General features: G+C 48.9%; 1 protein-coding gene across 1 annotated transcript in view; it reads left to right on the forward strand.

Moving 5' to 3' along the window:
- The window catches only part of PHACTR1 (phosphatase and actin regulator 1), a gene marked incomplete at its 5' end in the record, with an annotated part of 116,541 nt that extends 103,553 nt beyond the window's left edge, over positions 1-12,988 (forward strand). Inside the window, 4 exons of the mRNA XM_008571043.1 lie at positions 1,418-1,479; positions 6,218-6,358; positions 8,758-8,834; positions 9,670-12,988. Of these exons, the coding sequence (XP_008569265.1) occupies positions 1,418-1,479; positions 6,218-6,358; positions 8,758-8,834; positions 9,670-9,685 (296 nt within the window). The remainder of the gene's footprint in view (positions 1-1,417; positions 1,480-6,217; positions 6,359-8,757; positions 8,835-9,669) is intronic.
- Positions 12,989-19,394: the final 6,406 nt, after the last annotated feature.

Below are 19,394 nucleotides of genomic sequence, written 5' to 3' on the forward strand. Positions count from 1 at the left end.
GGAAGGAGTGCTCATGGTGGAGGTTTCAGGCACTATGGGACAAGCTAGAGCAGGGACCTCTAGTGACCCCATCGCACAGCAGGATGTGGGCATTTCTTGGGCTGCCCCCTTACAAGGTCCTGATCCCCACAGGTAGGCAGGGAGGCCAGATAGTGCCCCTGGGGGTGTCTCTCAAGGACCTGAGTTCTGCTCTTAGCTGCCACTATTTGTTCTAGCAGGAGGTGTTACCACCATCAGCTGTGGTCATGGTTGCTGTCCTCAGGGCTGGCAAGGAGGGGTGGGTGGGACTGTTTCAGACATTTCTGTGCACAGGAGCTTCCTTCTTTTAAAGACTTGTCCCCTACTGATATAATCGGGCCACAACTGAATTGCAAGTGGGTACCAATGCAACAGACTAAGTTCTCAAAATGTAATTTAACAGCCATGATTTCAAAACAAGAGAACTAGTATTCTGGCAATCATAATGCACCCTATGCCAAAATAACTTGTTTGGTTTCCTTTTACAAATACCATTCATGGTTTTTTTCCATGTCAGATAATACTGTACTGATATCTATGCTTTCATAGATATCCAGGAATCCTTCCAAGGCCCAGAAGGAAAACGATCTACTCCAGCTCACTCAGTTAGCTTAAAAGGAGAAAGAAGCCCAATTATTTAAATCTCTGCTCCCTTTCCCAGACCCACTTACGTATGGCTCTTTAAAAATCTGATAAGTAAGTCACCGCATGCTAAGCTGAGAACGTCTAAGCTCAGAAGTCTACTCTCCTGAGGCACTCCTTAGAAGTCTAAATGCAGACAGTTGTATCCCACACTTTGGCCTCACACATGTTCTGTGGACTCTTGGAAGAGTCAAAGAATTAATGGAATCAGGGCTTGGGAAAGGTGAGAGCATTTTGTAGTCCCTCTTAGTGTGGCCAGTCTGCTACTCGGCCGGCCCTGCCACGTCTCGTTTCTGTAGCAGGTCTCAGCCAGTATTCTGTGCAACCCCACAGTGCCCCAGACACGAGGCCATGTCACAATGGGCTCAAGGGGCAGTGAAGGGCTGTCCAACTCAGGGAGCCTCACTTCTCCCCACGTGCCCATGTCGCTGCCAACAGCACTCCCACTCTCTTAAAACCAGTCTCCTTGCCTGTCGCCACATTTCTCAATCCAGCGTCTCTGCCCGGGGGCTCGAAACCCCATGAGACATAAAGAAAACAAAATGAACAGGTCAATCTGCTCATCACCAATTTGAAATAATGCAGGTAGTTTGGAAAGTGTCCCCACAGGCAGAAGGGTGGCCAGGGAAGGAGACAGGAGCTCTCTCTTCCCCTTTTCAAACTGTGGTGCTTGGCCTCGAGCCTGCTAAGGTTCACAGGATGCACCTGTGTGCAACATTGTTTCCCAAAATCAAAAGCATCTTAAATTTTCTTTCAGCTCGGAATGAACAAGAAGAACAGGAGGAGAAAAGAGAGATCAAGAGGAGGCTAACTCGAAAGGTGAGAAGGTTCTGCATGCCGACAGCTGCGACAGGAGAGGGAAGGCCACCTGCCACACCTCTGTCCTCTGTCGGCCTTGGGCCTCGCAGCTGCTTGGCACATAAGTTCCACTGCTTGGGTGTCAGAGCATGCAGCTCTCTCACCCTACAGGACGTCTCCAGGGGATGGTGTTCAGCTCAGCTTCACGACCCTCAGTCCTTTTGACCAGTGACATTTCGGGTTGCTTGATTTTGTGACACCCACCTACCCCTAAATAACTTGATGTCTGTTGCATTACATACAGATGGTCCCTGGCTCACAATGGTTCGACTTATAATTTTTCAACTTTACGATGGTGTGAAACCATTCTGTTTTTCACTTTCAGTACTGTATTCAGTAAAGTACATGAGACACTCAATACTTAATTGCTTTGTATTCGATAATTCCCCAGCTGTAGGCTAACATAAGTGTTCTGAGCATGTTTAAGGTAGGCTAGGGTAAGCTCTTTGGTAGGTTGTGCAAATTAAATGCATTTTCGATTTACAGTATTTTCAACTTACAGTCGGTTTATTGGGATGTAAATCCATCATGAGTTGAAGAGCATCTGTATTCAATTACACTAAATATTTTGTTTTAAGAAATTCACTATAACCCTCTCAAGCAATGGGAAATTCATTATCAAAATTAGTAGTTCAAAAATAATCTGGCTATATGCTGTAACCCTGGGAAAGTATGGGATTTTCTTGCTTCCTCTGATACTATTCCTTTCCTATTAATTAAGAAATATTTGACTTTATTATGCTAAATCCAATTTGAATTACTGAATTAGGAAAATGCCAAAAGTACTGATAAATATTGTAAAGATGTTTGAAAAGGACTTAGGTAAAAGTCATAATGCTGGAATTTTTATATATTTTTAACCCCCAAAATAGACACAGCAATGCAGCGTAGACCTATGTGGATCTCATTCTACTTGAGCTGCCTCAATAATAAACTCATCATTGAGGCTATTCTTGGATGGTATTGAAAGTTTAATTAATTGATAACACACAAGATATAATACTACGTTCTTCTGCCTAAAGAGTTTTTCATCAGCCTCCTACAGTGACCATCTTGAGGGAAAGATACTCAAATCATAGAGACAGTTAAGAGACCCATTAAAATTAATTTCTAAAAGGTTTATTAGTGGATGTTTCTCAATAGAAATACTAGGGAAATGAAGAAATTCAGAGATCCTGAAATGTCATATCAGTTATTAAGGTGATGGCTTGTATTTCTCAACACTTTCTCTCCCGAAGAGCATCCCAAACATATGGTGACAAACCAGGCGTCAACCTGATTAAAAGGAGTGGGAGAAACCAGTGTCTGAATGGCCGAGTGACTGGCTGGCATCACCATGGTGGGGACTAGAACAAGAGCTGAGTGACCTCACTACAGTCAGTTGCTGTAACCCCAATCAAGGTCTAACTCTTTCCATGCTTAAGACCATCCAGTCTTTGGATGCAGGGTGCATTTTTTCCTGAGAGTAGTGAGGAGGAAGGGGAGATGCATTAGCTTCCTCTAATTGTGCCCTTGAAATGACAGGGGGATGAAAAGGACATTGGTGAGAGCCCCTCATTTCTGATGCAGAAAGATCTAGACATTCAGAAAAATGTTTAAATCCTGCTTTCATCAAGTTCTTTGAAGTTCATTGCTGGAATCCCAAAATTCTCCAAAACGTTAAGGTTGTCTGCTAAAGGATAGTCATAGAAAAATACTTAGATGTTTATATAAGTCTTATCCCTTAAAAAAGATTATATGGTTTTGCAGAGAAGAACCTGACTGCACCATTTGGCAGTGGGTGCAGGAAGAGGGTTTCTCCCACATCCCTCTCCCCTAGGGTGGGTAACACTAGGGATAGTTACCCCCAAATCTCAGTTTTTGCAGGTCCCTGAGATAAGATAATCGCCTCTTTCCTGGTCACCTCTCCTTCCTTCTCCCAGGGACATGGCTTTGTAATATCAGCATTTGCCTTCCCCTGGGACAGGTGTGGGGAATTAGAAATAATGAGGGAAGGATAACTGTTTGCATGTTAGAGACTGGAAGAATGGGGAGACAGCTCTCACATCAGCTTTTGTCCGCAGAGACGCGGCGCCTGCCAGCAGGTAGGGAATCTGTGTCGCTTCATGGCTCTGGGCACCTTCCTTTCCTCTTGAGCCTTTATCACACCAAGACCAGATGCCAGTGATGGGGTGGTTGCTTTCCCTCAGCCCAAGGATTTCCTCAATAAAGCTCTTTAATTTGGGGGGGGCCGGCCTGGTGGCGCACTGCTGCAGTGCACCACTTGGGAGCGTGGCGGCGCTCCCGCCGAGGGTTTGGATCCCACATACAGACCGGTTCCCGCTCACTGGCTGAGCGAGGTGCGGGCGCAGCACCGAGGGTTGCGATCCCGTTGCCGGTCCCGGTCCGGTACGGGCGCGACACTGAGGGTTGCGATCCGTTGCCGGACACGAAAAAAGACAAAAAGGAAAAAAAAAAAGCTCTTTAATTTTAATGTACTAGCGAGAAAAATAAAAAAGCATAGTAGCTGATACTGATAGCAACAACCAGTCATTTTCTGCGGCCAAATGGAGACCCATATAAAAATTACATGCTCTGTCTTTTAAAAAAATGCCTGCCTTCTCCCTCCTAAAGAAATGCTAGCTAGCTAAATGGATGGTTGGATATATCATGGATGGGAGGAAAGAAAGAAGGAAAGAAATGCACTTGGGTGGAGGTCATACGAATAATACAATTTGGGCCTCAGTGCATTTATTCCTTAATCTTAGTGTTTGGTTACACATGATATTAATTGCTGCCATAGACTGATACAAATGCCACCAACCGCTGCTCCCTACCCCTTCTTCCAGCTCACCATCCCCAGAAAGCCTGACTTTGGCCACAATGACTATTTCCTCAGCATCTGAGAAAGGACCGCTGGTTCTAGGTGCCCCAAGGGCTACAGCCAGGCCACAGGCACATCTTGTGAGCCCCTCATGGCCAGGGGATGCACCCACTCACTCACGGAGGCAGCATCAGTTCAGACCTCACTCAGTCCCTCCTGTACACAGCGCAGAGCCTTCTCGATTTGGAGAGTGGTGTCTAAGGACCCACAGGATTCAGGCATGGAAACAGGCCCCGACCTGCACTGCTGATATGTAGTTTTCTGTTCACTCCAGATTCTGCCATAGACAGGTTATTCGTAAAATCCAGGTCATGATTTTCAGGAAGATAAATTCCAAAGTCAGAGCTTAACAACCTTTCTCGTGTCATGGCACACTTAGAAAATAATACGATTTGTCCAAAACCCTGCTGGTGCTGAGGAACACAAATTGGGAATTTCAAATAGGAATCCATTTATGTCGGGTAAATACAGTAAACATATTTTTATGTTTTTTAATTATAGTACAAAATTTCCCTACACTCACATTTTGGAACCAGAATGACCACCATTTTTGTTTACAGTGACCCCAGCCATACAGCCTGGGAAACCTGTGGTTTCCTGCAACAAGCCAGTGTTAATGCCAAAATGTCCTATCCCAGGAAAACCAAGGTCTCAGGACAGGCAGGAACCACTTGGAGGGGGAGCTACATGCAGTCTAGGCAAGTGGGTCATTGCCACAGCCCACTAAGCCTCTGATCCCCAGATCTCCCCAGTACTGGCCAAGAGGGAGCCACAGGCCAGCCTCAGTCCTGTCTGGAGCCTAGCGGTACCCGCATCACTCTATTTAATACCAATAGAGAATCATCTAATTATGCTCTGCCAGTGTAGCTGCAAGTTGGAACATTCCAGCACCAGCCAAGGGTGTCTGGTAGCTGCGTGATAAAGTCAAAACAGCCAGGGTGGTTTGGACTCGCTTTTGTGTGTTTGTTTTATAGGCCTGAGTGTTAAGATCCTATCTTCTATAAATAGAATTAAACATAGTTGAGGGCTTGGAGGAAAAATTGCTTTTAAATAACATTGGTTGAACGTGAACTGACAGCATCCTAAAGAGAGCAACCGTGTTGCTCCAGAAGAAATAAACCTGGTGACAGGAAGAGATAATAGAAATGTCAGCCTTATGTTGTTAAAGCACAAAGGAAGGGTGCTTGTGGGTAACATCAGGAGATGGCTAAAAAAATATGAATTCTCCTTTTACTTGTTTCTATCCGCATCCCCGCAGTCCTTCACTGCAGAGCCATCCAAAGGCCAATCCCAAGTCTTCCTTGGAAGTAAATGTGGCCTTATGTTTGCTGCTAACCTGTCACTTGAACCTCTTGAGGAGACCAGCGGCAGCATTTGCACTGACCTCATGAATCAATCCACTCCCATCCCAGAGTTGGCACATTGTTGGCACACACTTTCTTGTGTCTAAAACACACACAAAAAAATGGGTATTACAAACCCCTCTTGCAGAGAGCACTAAATGTGACACACAGATGTGGACTCACAAATTCAAAGTAAGACGCAATTGTTGTATAAGGTTCCCATCACTGGCTGGGAGTAGGACAGACAGGAAGTCCACAACAGGCACCCACAGCCACACAGAAGGACACGCTTCTTATAAAGACCAAGACCCAGCAATGTTATGAAGCGAGACTGGCCGTCCACCTGGGTAAGCCTGGAGGTATCATAGGGGGTCATGAAGCCCAGCTCCAGGGGTGGGGAGCCCTGACCCCTGCCTCGGCCATGCTCCTCACTTGGGTGTGAGGTGGATTGCACCCTTTGGGTGACGGGGTCCATTGCTCTCCCTCCTCCCAGCTCAGTCAAAGGCCCACGGTGGAAGAGCTTCGGGAAAGGAAGATCCTCATCCGCTTCAGTGACTATGTGGAGGTGGCAGACGCGCAGGACTACGACCGCAGGGCAGACAAGCCGTGGACCCGCCTCACCGCTGCTGACAAAGTAAGCAGGGCATGGGGGGCTAGGGAGGCCCCGAGAGGCAGGGCCTTCTGTGGGGAGACCGGCTGCAGTGTCACCGTGCAGCACTGGGAGGCAGCCATCCACAGTGCCACTTGCTCAACGCCTTCCCCAAGGGCTGCAGGGAACCTGCAGAGAGGCCACAGAAGCAGAGGAGGCGCAGCCACATGATACTGTGCCCGCTTCGCAGTGCGGGAACGGCAGTGCGGGAACGGCAGTGCGGGAGGCTGTGCCCAGAGAAACAGGACAGCACTGGTCCAGGCACAGAGCAGGTCCCAAATGCCAGCCCCCAAACAGCCATCTGTGCACCCAGCAGGGTATTTGCAAAACCAGGAGAGGCCAAAGTCGCCGTTTGCCGTTCTCATTACCTAGTGGGAGAAATAGGGCACACATCAGAGACATCACAAAACACACTCACTATGCTAGAGCCTCATCGATGTGGAACCCGTAAAGAGGGATAATGACTGAAGTTGAGTGCATTTTGTAGGGAATGCGGGAGTGCGGACGGTAAGTCGTGCTTGTCGTCCATTAGACCAGATAGCAAAATGGACCTCTGTCTGGTCATCCTTTCTGATTCTGGTCCAGTCACCGTGAAGAACAGGAGGGCGATGGGCCTCTTTAAAAATAGTCTAGGGGCCAGCCTGGTGGTGCACTGCTACAGTGCACCGCTTGGGAAGCGCGGCGGCGCTCCTGCCGAGGGTTCGGATCCCACATACAGACCGGCCGCTCACTGGCTGAGCGAGGTGCGGGAGCAACACCAAGGGTTGCGATCCCGTTGCCGGTCCCGGTCCGGTGCGGGCGCGACACTGAGGGTTGCGATCCGTTGCCGGTCACGAAAAAAAAAAAAAAAGACAAATAAATAAATAAATAAAAATAGTCTAAAATAATGATTATGCCCAATGTGTGAGTGACAGTAGAGACTGGGGGGCCTTCTCCTAAAGAGCCCTGCCTTTGCCTGTTCATTCCAGGGGCAAGTGGTTTCCTTACATGTGACATAGGAGGAAGTCATCTACAACCCAGACTGGCTGAACTGTCACCAGCCCTGGATCAAGGGGTTGCAGGAGACACAAGTGCAGGGAAGTTGCTGCTCTTAGGTGGGACCAAAGTGGCCAGAGGCAGATAGACTTCTCCCAGAAACGACCTCTCCCATGGTGCGTCAGCCCCACGGATCCCCATGCATGGAGCTCCACTCCCTCCCCTGTAAACATTGCATTCATCTCTTCCCTGTGCGGGAATTCATGGTGAGTAGCCCAGGAACTGGCACCACCATGCACAGGACAGACAAGCCCAGTCCCACAGGAAGGGTGTCCTCTTAATGTGCACAGGGAAAGGGGCTTTCGCTCTTGTTCTGTTCACACGTGGCTGCAGTGTGCTTGCAAGGATGAGGGTAGCAGCAAAAGCAAAGCGCGAGATGCCTCCACTGCACGCTGCTAAAGTTCTGAGCTGCTCTCAGGTGGAAAATATATCTAGTTCCTCTGTGGCTATTGGGGATGGAAGACCAGGAAACGGTGTCCTCCTCCCCAAAGCTAATAACCAGGCCCTTAGACCCGAGGGAGCCTTCCTGTCCTGTGGAAAGCCAATGTCATCCTCCCTGAAGACTTCTCCATCCTCAAACTCTTGGTGCCTTGGTATTCCCATCAAAGCTGATATCCAGGATAGGCAGATCTGTGCAACAGGGCATGTGTTTACAGTTTCCACCCCGAGGAGGAGGCAAGGTGGTCTCCGACCCCAGCTGTTCCCTGCTGCCTGACCCCCAGTGCTCCCCCTCAGCTGCGGCCACTTCTGCAGGCTGAGAAGGATGAGGCCATTCAGGGTTATTTCAGAGTAGGTGAGGTTACTCAAAACATGTCCTGTATGGTGAAATAGATCACCTCAGAGTCTATGAAGCTGTGAAAGAGCAAAGGCTTTATAAACCAAAGGGGGAGAGGAGGGAGCCGGCCGTTGCGTGTCCCCTCACTTTGGTTGAGGAATTTAGCCCACCTTTACTGCAAGTTTCCATTTTGAGGCATCGCTGTGCCTGTTCTGAACTAACTTAGTGTGTTCATCTGAGGCAGATGAGAGGTTGACATTTCAGTGTGTGCTTGGGAGCCCAGGAGCGGGCCGGTGTGCGCACTATTGATGGATGGCTCTGTGAGACCAGGAGGAAGGAGACACTCTGGGCAATATGCTGTCATTATTTGCAATTTAGATTTAGGGAGGGGGGAAATCTTAGAAAGTTCTAAAAGAGATCTCGGGTGACTTTTTTTTTTCCTTCCAATGAAAGAATTCGTGTTATGCACTTGTATGGCTTCACTGAAGAAAAAAAATATTGTTAGAAATGAACAAAAAGGGAGCACGTTTCCGTCCCCCACTCACGTGTGCTTACGGGCCTGTCTTCATTCCAGGCTGCCATTCGAAAGGAGCTCAATGAATTTAAAAGCACTGAAATGGAGGTTCATGAATTGAGTAGACACTTAACAAGGTTTGTATCAAGAGGGTTTGTTTCCCGTCCCCCTTTCACCCCCCCGCCCCCACCAAATTACAGTGTTTACTTCCAGATGAAACTCTCCTGTCTGCTTCGGGGTCACAGTAGTTTGGTGGGTGCCATGGGAGAAGATAAGAGAAGGTCAGTGTGAGATGCCACTCTAGGTTACTGAACCCAGGGCAAGGAACATTAGAGGCCCAGGCTCAAAGCAGCTTTCTGAAAGCCTGGTCTTTAATTTCGTTTAAACTAAAGACCTGATAAGTGCCAGATTACCATCAAGCCCAAAGTGGGTTTTTATGAAAACTTAAGATGAGGAGAAAAGATTATTGCTAATTTACGACCAGTATTTTGGGCAAAATAACAAATCCACAAGGGACTTCCATTCTCCCAGACAGTCCTATGTGATGATATTTAGAGAAACTGAGGTATGAAGCAATTAAGGGGGTTATATAAGGTCACATGGCTAGTTAGTTTTAGAGCCATTGACTTAAGTCTTATGACTCGGTGTCCTTTGGTGAGCATTTAGAGAAACATGACTCAGTGAGTATATACTGCCTGGACTCTGTGACAAAGATTGATTTTCCTGCTGCTGCTGAAGCCAGGCTGATGGCATGGGCCGGGGCCCCCAGGAGCTGCCGATTAAACTGCTCCAAAACCAGAGGTAAAGTCGGTGGAGCTGGAGCACTTGACAGAGGGAGCTCCTGTGGGGTGGGAGGTTTATGCCTTCCTGTCGCGGTCAGGGACAAGAAATCTGAGGATGGGAAGGTAGGATTGTCAAATCCAACACCTTTGGCAGCCCCCTGGGTCTTGACTGAATTATTTGTTTCCCTAGGTTTCACCGACCTTAACAGTGGAATTCCTCTTGAGTGCTATGCTGTCTTCAAACCATAAATTTATAAGAACCATAAGTGCTGGTATTTATTCACTTCCCCATTACGATGTAAACCTTCTGAACTGCCTTTTTTAAAAAGAAGATGAAAAATAAAAGGAAACACAATCAGGATTCTATATGTGAACATGCGATGGGGACCGCTCTGCAGTCGAGCTGCTGGCACCACTTCCAATGCTGAGACGTGTGACACCCCCGGCAGGACCCTGGCTGAAGACTTCCCGACAGGCACCATGTTCATTTAGTCTCCAGCAAACCTCTTCCTCATGAGTGTCTGTCACCTAAGCCCAAAGAAAGCCGAGGTGGTGGGTTTGGCCAGGGAGACTGTGCCAAGCTTGTGACCTGGCTGGCCTTGTAGACCTGGCCGGAGGCAGTGGCTCCAGAGGTGGCATCTTGTTTGGGGACCCTCTGGGAGGGTGATGCTGAGAGGGAGGGAGCACTTCTCAGTTGCCCCCATCCTGTCCTTCCCTCCAACTCTCATCCACGCAGGGAGCAAAAGGAAGGGCCCTTTGCTGGCAGAGGCTGTTGGCCCTAAGAGAGTGTGTGTTCTGGGCTCGGGAGGCTGGCACTGAGCACCCATCCCACCCCTCAGCCTGAGCTGAGCTGCCTTCCAAGAAGCTCTGGTTTAGGAGGGGAAAGTTGTCATCTGCTCAGTTCAAATTAATTGGCCCATCTATGCCCAGAAAGCCAAATGTCACAGGTGACCGACACACACAGCCACTGCTAAGGTGCTCCATGGTGTTCATGCACATGAGCAGGGACCCTACCCAGGGCATAAAGACTGGGGTAACTCTGTGTGGCTGTGACACTCTTCATTTTCCCCACGCCCTGTGATTGTGTGGCTTGGAAGTCAGTGGCTTCCAAGCACAGGACCAATGCATGCAGGCCAGAAACCATCCCTGTAAGGCTGGCTTTCTGGCCACTGAGGGACTGGCACTCCAGATCCACTCAGTGGCTTTCTGCTCCTCTTTCTTTGCACTGAAGAGTTTCTATGGATAAGCCCCAGAGTTGGCATGTGCCAGAATCGGATAAGCACCAGCCATGCCTACTTACAGTGTACCTTCCTGTTCCCATTTATCCAGAGGGAATCCTTCCTCTCTCATGATGCTGGTGAGGGTGACTGGAGATGGGTTTCTAACTACCCTCCACACTGGGACTGCAGGGAGGCAATGCTCTATTGACAGGGACACCGTGGGTAGGCAGGGTGTGCAATGAGGGAGACATACTCCTAAACCCTAACAGGGATCCCCAGCGGTCCCCTGCAGCTTTTGTGTTTTCCTTCCTAACAGAGCTCGCAGGCCCTCAGTGGCAGAGCCCTGCCTAGCCTTCTGCAGTGGTCCAGTTACCACGATCTTTCTAGGTGATGGCGCTCTCTCCACCACGCACACCCAGGATTTAGAAAGATGCCATTTGGCCTTCCCAGAGTTAACCAGTCCCCACCGCGACCCATGTGGGAGCAAGCTACTCCTAGGCCACATGCCCATGAGCAAGACCAGGAATTTTGTGCAGGCGTTAACGGCTCCGTGGCCAGCACTCACCGAGGAGCCACATACTTTGGGGAGAGCTCAGGGCAGCTCTTTAGGCCGTTTACCTTGCACCCCCTGGAGTGAGCCCACCTCTGCCTGGCCTATGAGGATGCCATCCCTAGATGCTTTTTTTTTCTTTGAATGCTGAATCTGAATCATTCCTGCTGTAGGGAGAGGTACTGTTCAGGGAAAATGTAGTCGGGGTTTTCACGTGGCCGTAAACACAGTCTTCCCGAAAGGCTTACTGACTCTTGAATGTGCAAGTGGTATGACGAGAGACCTAGGACTCTTTCATTGAACTTCTCTGCAGCGGGCAGGCCGGCACGGGTTCCAGGCGGAAATACCTGCCTGGCCAGGCTTTGAGTCTGAGCTTCTCTAACTGGCAGCTGTGCTTCAGGCGGCACATGGTGCCCTGGCCAGGAGCAGGTCCTAAGGGAACTCGTCCCATGGACGGGCCTCCTCCTCCAAAGGCCCGTGGCATCTCTGCTGGCCTGGGTCCTTGGGTCCTTCAGAGTCCCTGGGAACATGGGGCCCAAATCCATCTGCCTGCAGCCAGCCAGCTGCCCCAGTTTTCCACCTAAAGTGCCCTCAAGTTGCAGTCCACTTTGTGCACAGAGACGTGGAACACCATTTCCACCTCTCTTCCTGCAGGGCACCTCTTCTAGAAGTCACCTGCTTAGAATTAGGGGTGTGCCTCCCATGCCACTAAAAGGTTACATACCTTTGGGATGGGCTAGTACACACCCGTTTTAAGTGGCTGTTACACGGGCTCAGCAACCTCCGTGGTCTGCAGGATGGGCCCGCTGCTGTCTTTCCTTTCTGAAAACCTTGAGGACTTTGTAGAGATCTAGCCAGATTTCCTTTTGCCACATTAATATGACAATTGAAGCAATTTGTGTTACCTTCCAAGATGACGATTCAACAGTAATTGGTGGGGGAAAGAACAGGTAGGCTAGATGGTTTATAATGCATCACTTTTCTGAAAAAGCTGTTTTCAAATCAGTTTGTGTATATAAATTCCAATTTGAGCATTTTGTCATTTGGATTAGCGTACGAGGAAAAATATTAAATGTCTCAAATGTTTCCCCCTCAAAATTAGACGTTGCCCCAAACCCCACCCTAACCCCGTCAATGACAGAAAAAACTGCCATGAGCCTACTTGCTTTTTCAAAATTGCTGATATAGTCATTTCCAAAGGCCCTCAGGGTCCTGTAAAACTTTAAAAACTTTAGCCTTTATGTCAGGTTAGAGAAACCAAACAATGTGATGGTAAATGTAATGAAAAGGTCTGAATTTATTTTTCTCCCGCTTATGAATATGTGCATATTTATAATTGCCGGATGAAAATCGTGGTGTGTTGCTTTGATGAATGGAATTCCAGGCTCTTCCTGTACACAGCCAGTGGGCAAAGGTCACCTTAAATGACTTTCTTCCCATTTGTCTGTTCATCCCCAAACTGGTTGCTTTCTCCAGTTGCTTCCCAGGTGTCTGTACATAGTTTGTCTTTGTATAGGAGTGAGTGTGGTGACCGTCAGTCCCGTGCTCTCCCGGGTTCTAATCTCACAGATGACGGGCTGTGTGAGGAAGACAATGTAAATAGAATACAAATTAAACTGGATCTCTATGGCCGAGGTTTTGTACATACAGAAACTGCATGGTATTTAAATTATTGTTTGTCTCTGATGATGTATGCAGTTTCTTTAAAAACAAACAAACAAACAAAATTCTAAAAAAGACCTTGACTCCTGTGTGTTTTATCAACCACCAGCAGGAACCTCCAAAAATACTCAGTGCGGCTGGGGAAAGGGGACTAGGGGAAGGGGGTGGTCAGGAGATACAGGACAACCTCATGTATCTGGTAGTGTTAGGGGAAGGAGGTATTGTTGCACATAAATTAACTTTTCAGATGACTTTTGTATACAAGGACTTTTCTTAACATTTTTATGAGAATATCTGAAATGTATTGTCCAACTGTCTGTCCTTTAGCAGTCTGGAAATAATGAATATAAAAGAATTTTTTGTTAAATCACTCAGGGTCATTTCAGCCTTAGAGCAGCAATGCCTGGGGGGCCTAAGCGAAAGCCCCAAGCTACTTTGCTTTTTGTGTACTTATATCTGTCTCCTTTCTTGAGAAGCCTGAGCATTTGTCCTAAAATGCAAGGAGATTTATTGCATAACCTTCTGGTTATTGAATTGTCTCTTTGAAGGTCCCTGGGGGAAGCAGAGAGGCTGCATTGCTTGTTGTCTGCATTTTAGGTGGGAGAAGTTGCTGGATCACATACCTTTTGTCCAGCAATGTAGGAAAGTTGCTCTAGAAAAAAGGAACCTGGTGCAGTGCTGCTCAAATTGTACAGTGCATAGGAATCCCCTGGGGATCTTGTCAAAGTGCAGATGCTGACTCTGTAGGTCTGGGTGGGGCCTGACAGTCTGCAGTTCTAACAGGCTCCCAGGGCTTGCTGCTGCTGCTGCTGGTCCAGGAATCACTTCTGAGTAGCAAGGAGGTAGGAGAACAATCTAAAGGGAGCCACTTTTCCTTTGCCTGGGATCTCGAGTGACCACGTGCATTGCTCACTTCTTTGCTGAGGAACAGCAGCAAGCTTCTGCTGAATAGCCAAGTATTGCAGCATTTGCAACAGAGTGTCTCGTCTGTGCTCAGAGCTCACCCCTGCAGGCAGAGACCACTGGAGCAGGAGTGGCCGCAGCACAGAGGACAAGTGGTTTACAAAAAGCTTTTCAGGATCTAGTCTCATTTAGCCCTTTCCTCACCTCCAGAGCTCTCTGGTTTTTAAGTCTAATCTGTAAACCGTGACTGCTGTTTTCTATGGAAGTGAAAGGGCTAGAAAGAAAAAGCTTTGATAGAGCTCCCACAGGCCCTGACTGACAAGGAAGGAACTGGTAAGTATCCTACCGAGAGTGAGCCCTTTTGGAAGGAAATGAAGGTTATGGCTAAACACACTTAATAGGAAGAGGTGGCCTGTTGTGTCCATTCTCGTATCTGTTCACACCATCCTATGACACAAGTGGTGGTGGCTCTGCTGCTACACGTAACTAGGCAATTTTGGCCATGTCACTTAATTTCTCTAGGCCTCAATTCCTTCATCTGGAAAGTGGGGACATCGAATTAGATGTTCTCTAATGTCCTCTAGAGTATCAGCTTTGGGTATACTGAATTTTTAAAACACTAGACTTAGTCCTTAAGAAAGAATAAGCTTTAAGCAAGTCTTAGGTCAGTTTGGACTCCTCTTCTTCAGGTCGCCTGCCGTCTCTCCTTGTCATGGACTGGCCTCCTGGAGATCTGGATGGCACTGGGATCTGTCCTCTCCCATGTGCCTTGGTGGGGCCTCATCCTGAAGCTGCTATCAGTCAGATTATCCGACGTCCTCCTCCTTCCTCCTTCCTCCTCCCCCTTCCTTTGGGCAAGCCACCCTGGAGGGACATGTGGCCTTGACCAATGATACTAAGACACAGACTGCTGCCCTCTGCAGTGTCCCAAGTTTGAGGGCGCTTCATTGATGTGGTCACTTCGACCTGATTATTAATCCAAAGGACAAGTGTGATGCTGGAAATCCTTCCTGGCCTGCAGCAGTGCAGCGTAGACATTGAGCTTGTGGCACTGAGTCCACACGGCCTAGGGCCTATTCCAGCCCCGTCCCTTTCAAGCTGTGTAACTTTGCCTGAACCACCTCATCTCACTGGGTCCCAGCTTTCTCGTCTGTGAAATGGGGCTATTTTCTAGGGCGTTAATACGAGGATTAGAACGATATGTGTACGGTGCTCAGAACAGGGTCTGACATATAGTTAGGCACTAGCCCTTCTGCTTGACATATGTCCCACAAGACCCCCAATTCAAAATGCCCCAGACTGTTGTTTTTATATTTTCAAACTCAGCCTCCCAACCCCAAACCTGTCCCTCTTCTCTTACTCCTTTTTCAGTGAGTCCCATTGGAACAGGAGCTGTCCCACCCTAGTCAGCGTCACTGCTCTGTAAGGCCCTCACCTCCCACCTGGGTGGCGGCAATCATGGTCTCCTTGCTTGTGCCTCAGCAGCCCAATCCTGCTGCCAGGGCACCTGTGCAAACTTAGACCTGCTCACCCCACTCTCCCACGAGGCATCTGTAGTGGCCTCACTGTCTTACCGATGAAATCCCAGCTCTGCAATGTGGCAGCCACGGTGACCTTGTGACCCTGCTCAATGCCCCAGCTCTACTTCCCATTCCCTGCTATGTCCTCCTGCTTTGGGTCCCTGAGCAAGCCCTTCTGGTGCATGTGTTCCAGGAGCCCTGCGTGGGAGGCTGTTGATGTGGCCATGCTGTGATGACCACCTCAGGGACAACCAGGGCTTAATGAGAGGCTTTGGGGACTGAGTGCCCAAGCTTCCCTGAAGAGTCCAAGAGAGGCCTCGTGTAGGTGACCTCGGGACTCTAATGAGGAGCCAGTGTACTCATGCAGACAAAACAGTCTGATCAAATGGTCATCTCTGGCACCTGACAGTGGCACCCCTGATTGCTAACTCCAGCTGTCTGGGCACTTGATTCCCATTGATGCCACCACTAGCAGCTCCCATATATTAAGCACTTACTGTATACCAGGCACTGCGCTATTTTCACACACAATTTACTTAACTTTTACAACACCTTGGTCACTGACGAGGAAACTCAGGCCCCCGAACAACTCAGGCAAAGACCCACAGACAGTAAGTGGTGGAGTGGCCTCCAAGCCCAGGTCTGCTGGACTCTACCATGACGCTCCTAACCTCCCTGCTAGGCAGATGCATGCATTGCTTTGCTCCACTTTCCTGAGTTTGCACTTTCTCAGTGTCCATCCAGTTATCCCAGTTGCTTAAGTGATGACATCATCCTCCAACACGGAAGACCACAGACCAGGAAAGATGACCTAGTCCCACCAAACCTCCAGGTTCCCAGCTCCGCCCTCCACCCCTCCAAGGTGTTGCCCATCCGTGGTTAGGCTGAGTCTCCCACCCGTGGGGACCTCCCACACCGTTTGACAGCCAGCCAATATTTATGACTTCCTGTGAGGGGACTCATGTTGATCGAGGCACTTGCACAGCATGGGTCCTACCGAGAGCTGCTGCAAAGGCAGGAAGAGAACAGCATGATGCCTGTGACAGAGCAGAGCGCAGCAGACACTTCACTGTGTCGGAGCAGCCAGTACCTTTCCTAGAAACTATTTCCTGGTAGAAAGGGGCTCTGGTCTTATCAAAGAATATTCTCCATATTTCATAATAGGAAGCCATAATCATCCAATATTTCCATGGGCAAAACCCCAGACTAAGGCAAAGGGCCTTGTTAAATGAACTAATGAATTTAGAGAAGAGGCAGTAAAAGTAAACCACAAAAGCAGAATTTACTGATTCTTCTTCCAGACCATGACAACAGTTAAGATGCATGCTACATGCAGCTGGCGTTCCAGGCCCCACTCCTCCTCCTCCACCGTAGTTCAAGACTCTCCATCTCATGTGTTCTCCGAGGCGCAGTGTTTCCTGTGTGGTGGTATCATTGCTGCTACTGTTCTTTTAATAAAAGGCAAGACAGAATGGTAGAAGGGAAACGCTGTCTGTTCCTCAATGACCAACCTGAACTGGGGCAGTTGTCACCAACACCTTGTCCATGTGGGGAGGCAGATTCCCTGGGGTCCATAAGAAGCTGCATCTTTATGAGGACTGTGACTTCAAGAGCTTCCACCCAGAAGAGACAAGCTAGTCTCTTCAACTGCACGGGTAAAAATACTTTACACACCCAATGAAGTGATTTCCTCAGAAAATCCCCCTGTGGATGAAGTTAGGATAAAGCCTTTAATCCCACTCCTCCCAGTGGGCTGCCAGCTGGGCCGAGGGGCCGGTGCATGTGTGGCTGCACATCTGGGGCTCTGGGCCTCAGCACCTGCGCCTCCCGGAAGGCCCAAGCCACCTCACAAAAGCCTCTGTGCTGGCTCTAAGAGCCCTGGGGTTAAAATAGCAAAAATACCATCTGGCAAGAGCCTGGCCTTGTTCAGACTGTGTGCTGCCTTGTTGCTGGGTGAGGGGGGACCCTCTTCCAAGCCACCATTAAAATATGAACTGTCACCTCTGCCAGCCCCAGCCCTCGACATCCACCCAGCTGTGGCAATAAGAGCTCCTTGTTTTCTTGGGTTTTCCTCAATTCTCTCACTGACTTGGTGACGACAGTCCGAAAACAGGCTGGACAATCCCCTTCTTTATTCCTAGAAAAGTACACACCACAGCACGGTTACTTTTATGTCAGTGGAAGTTGATCTGAGGAAGAGAACTTGGGCTGGGGCGTGCAGAAGAGTCACCAGTGGCTGCAGGCTCTTTTGTCCTGGTTGCCCTTTTCTTCCATATGCACATATTCCTTTTCCGTTAAGAAAATTAGTTACAATTACTTTTAATTGGAAGACAAGAAAGTACACACAGTCAGGTTCCCTTTATCAGGACAACCTTTTTTAGGACAACACATTGTAGGGTAAGGCGAATCATAACTAAAGCCAAAATGTTTCATTATTTTAGTTATACTAAGTTTCCCCTTATATTGTCAGAGCTAGGGCCCAGACCCTTCAAACCCATTGTACTGACTGGGCCCCCAGACCCCTCACATGCAGGTCCATGCTAGGTAATTGGGAAAGATCCCAGGAGCCATTGGCAGACAACACAAGGTTAGTCAGCAGCAGCAGCAGCCTCCAGCAGCAGTAGTGGCCTCCCCGTGGCCCCCCCGCGGGAGCATCCCGGGGATGGAAGGTGCCACAGATCAGAGCCACTCATCCTTTTAAGTCCATAACCCAGGACACCTGGGTGCACATGCACAATTACATTAAGTCGTAACCAAGGAACACCTGAAGATATTTACACAAATGCTTGGCAAGATTCTGAACATCTGAGGAGCCCTGACCATTTTCCTTTATTTTCCCAGCGCACATGAACAAGGAAACTTACTTGTGTGTAACGCATGTACCCAGAGAGGCCTTATCTCAATCATACCAAGTTGTGACCCCTCGGAACAAGCCACAGTAAGGAAGCGCAGGTACAAGGAGACCCACCGGGCCAAGCAGGGGGAGCCACTAGGGAGCCATCCCATCTCATTTTGGGTCTGGCCACCACCTTCTGTGCTGGTGCATAAGCACATCTCTTGATATTTTCAGTTCACTCTAAAGATGTGGTTTTGCCCTCCAGGAACCGGCTAGCTCTGCCTGAGCGGAACAGTGCCGCTGCCCAGCATGATGGCCAGGGGTAGGGACGAGGTTTGGAGGGTGGTTGAGAAGTGGAGCACAAAGGTCTCTGACATGGACCTGCCATGGTTTACGTTTTACCATAGGCTCCAGTCGGCAGGAGAGTACAAAACTCATGGCTGAGTGTTGAGAGTGCGGAGTGAGTAGCTGGGGGAGTCATTGGGATTTCAGCAGCAAAACAATCAGAGCAGTTGAGCTGTTGCCTGGGCTTCCCCCCAGGCCTCAGCACTCAGCTCAAGAGCAGGTGAGGCACGTTTCTCCAGGCCCGATCGAAAGCTGCTGCTTGTGCTACCCCGCCCCCTCCAAACAAAACCCACTGTGGAACGTTAATGTTAAAAGGGGCACTTAGTCCAACCCCTTCTGGTTATAACAAGAGGCAGCGGTGCCCTGCTGCCCTCAGCACACCGAGGTGGGCATCCCAGAAGAAAGCACTGGAAGGTGCATCACTGCCAGTGCCCGAGTTCCACCCCACACATCCCCTCACTGTGCCATCAGCACTGGTCACTGCTTCGCGTTCACATGCCATCATCCTGGGACACCCCCCCCGAAATGGTGAAATGAGTTCTGCACCCCACAATGTGCTGCTGGCCACTTTCAGCCCTCATCACCCCTTTACACGTGTATTCGTCTGTTTCTGTTGCTTATACCACAAATATCCAAAACTGGGTAATTTGTATAGAAACTGTTATTGCTTAAAGTTTCGGAGGCTGTGAAGTCCAAGGTTCAGGGAATATATCTGGTGAGGTGACTCTGCAACAATGCAGGGCATCACATGGTAAGAATGGCAGTGTAGAGAGAGCTAACTTCCTCATTGATTCTCCTTTTAAAGCCCTCAGGACCACACCCTCGACCACCATTAAACCATCAAATGGATTAATCCACTTGCTAGGTAGGGAGGGCATG

This window comes from Galeopterus variegatus, unplaced genomic scaffold (genome assembly GCF_000696425.1).
Source record: "Galeopterus variegatus unplaced genomic scaffold, G_variegatus-3.0.2 Scaffold656, whole genome shotgun sequence".
In the NCBI taxonomy this organism is placed as follows: Eukaryota; Metazoa; Chordata; class Mammalia; order Dermoptera; family Cynocephalidae; genus Galeopterus; species Galeopterus variegatus.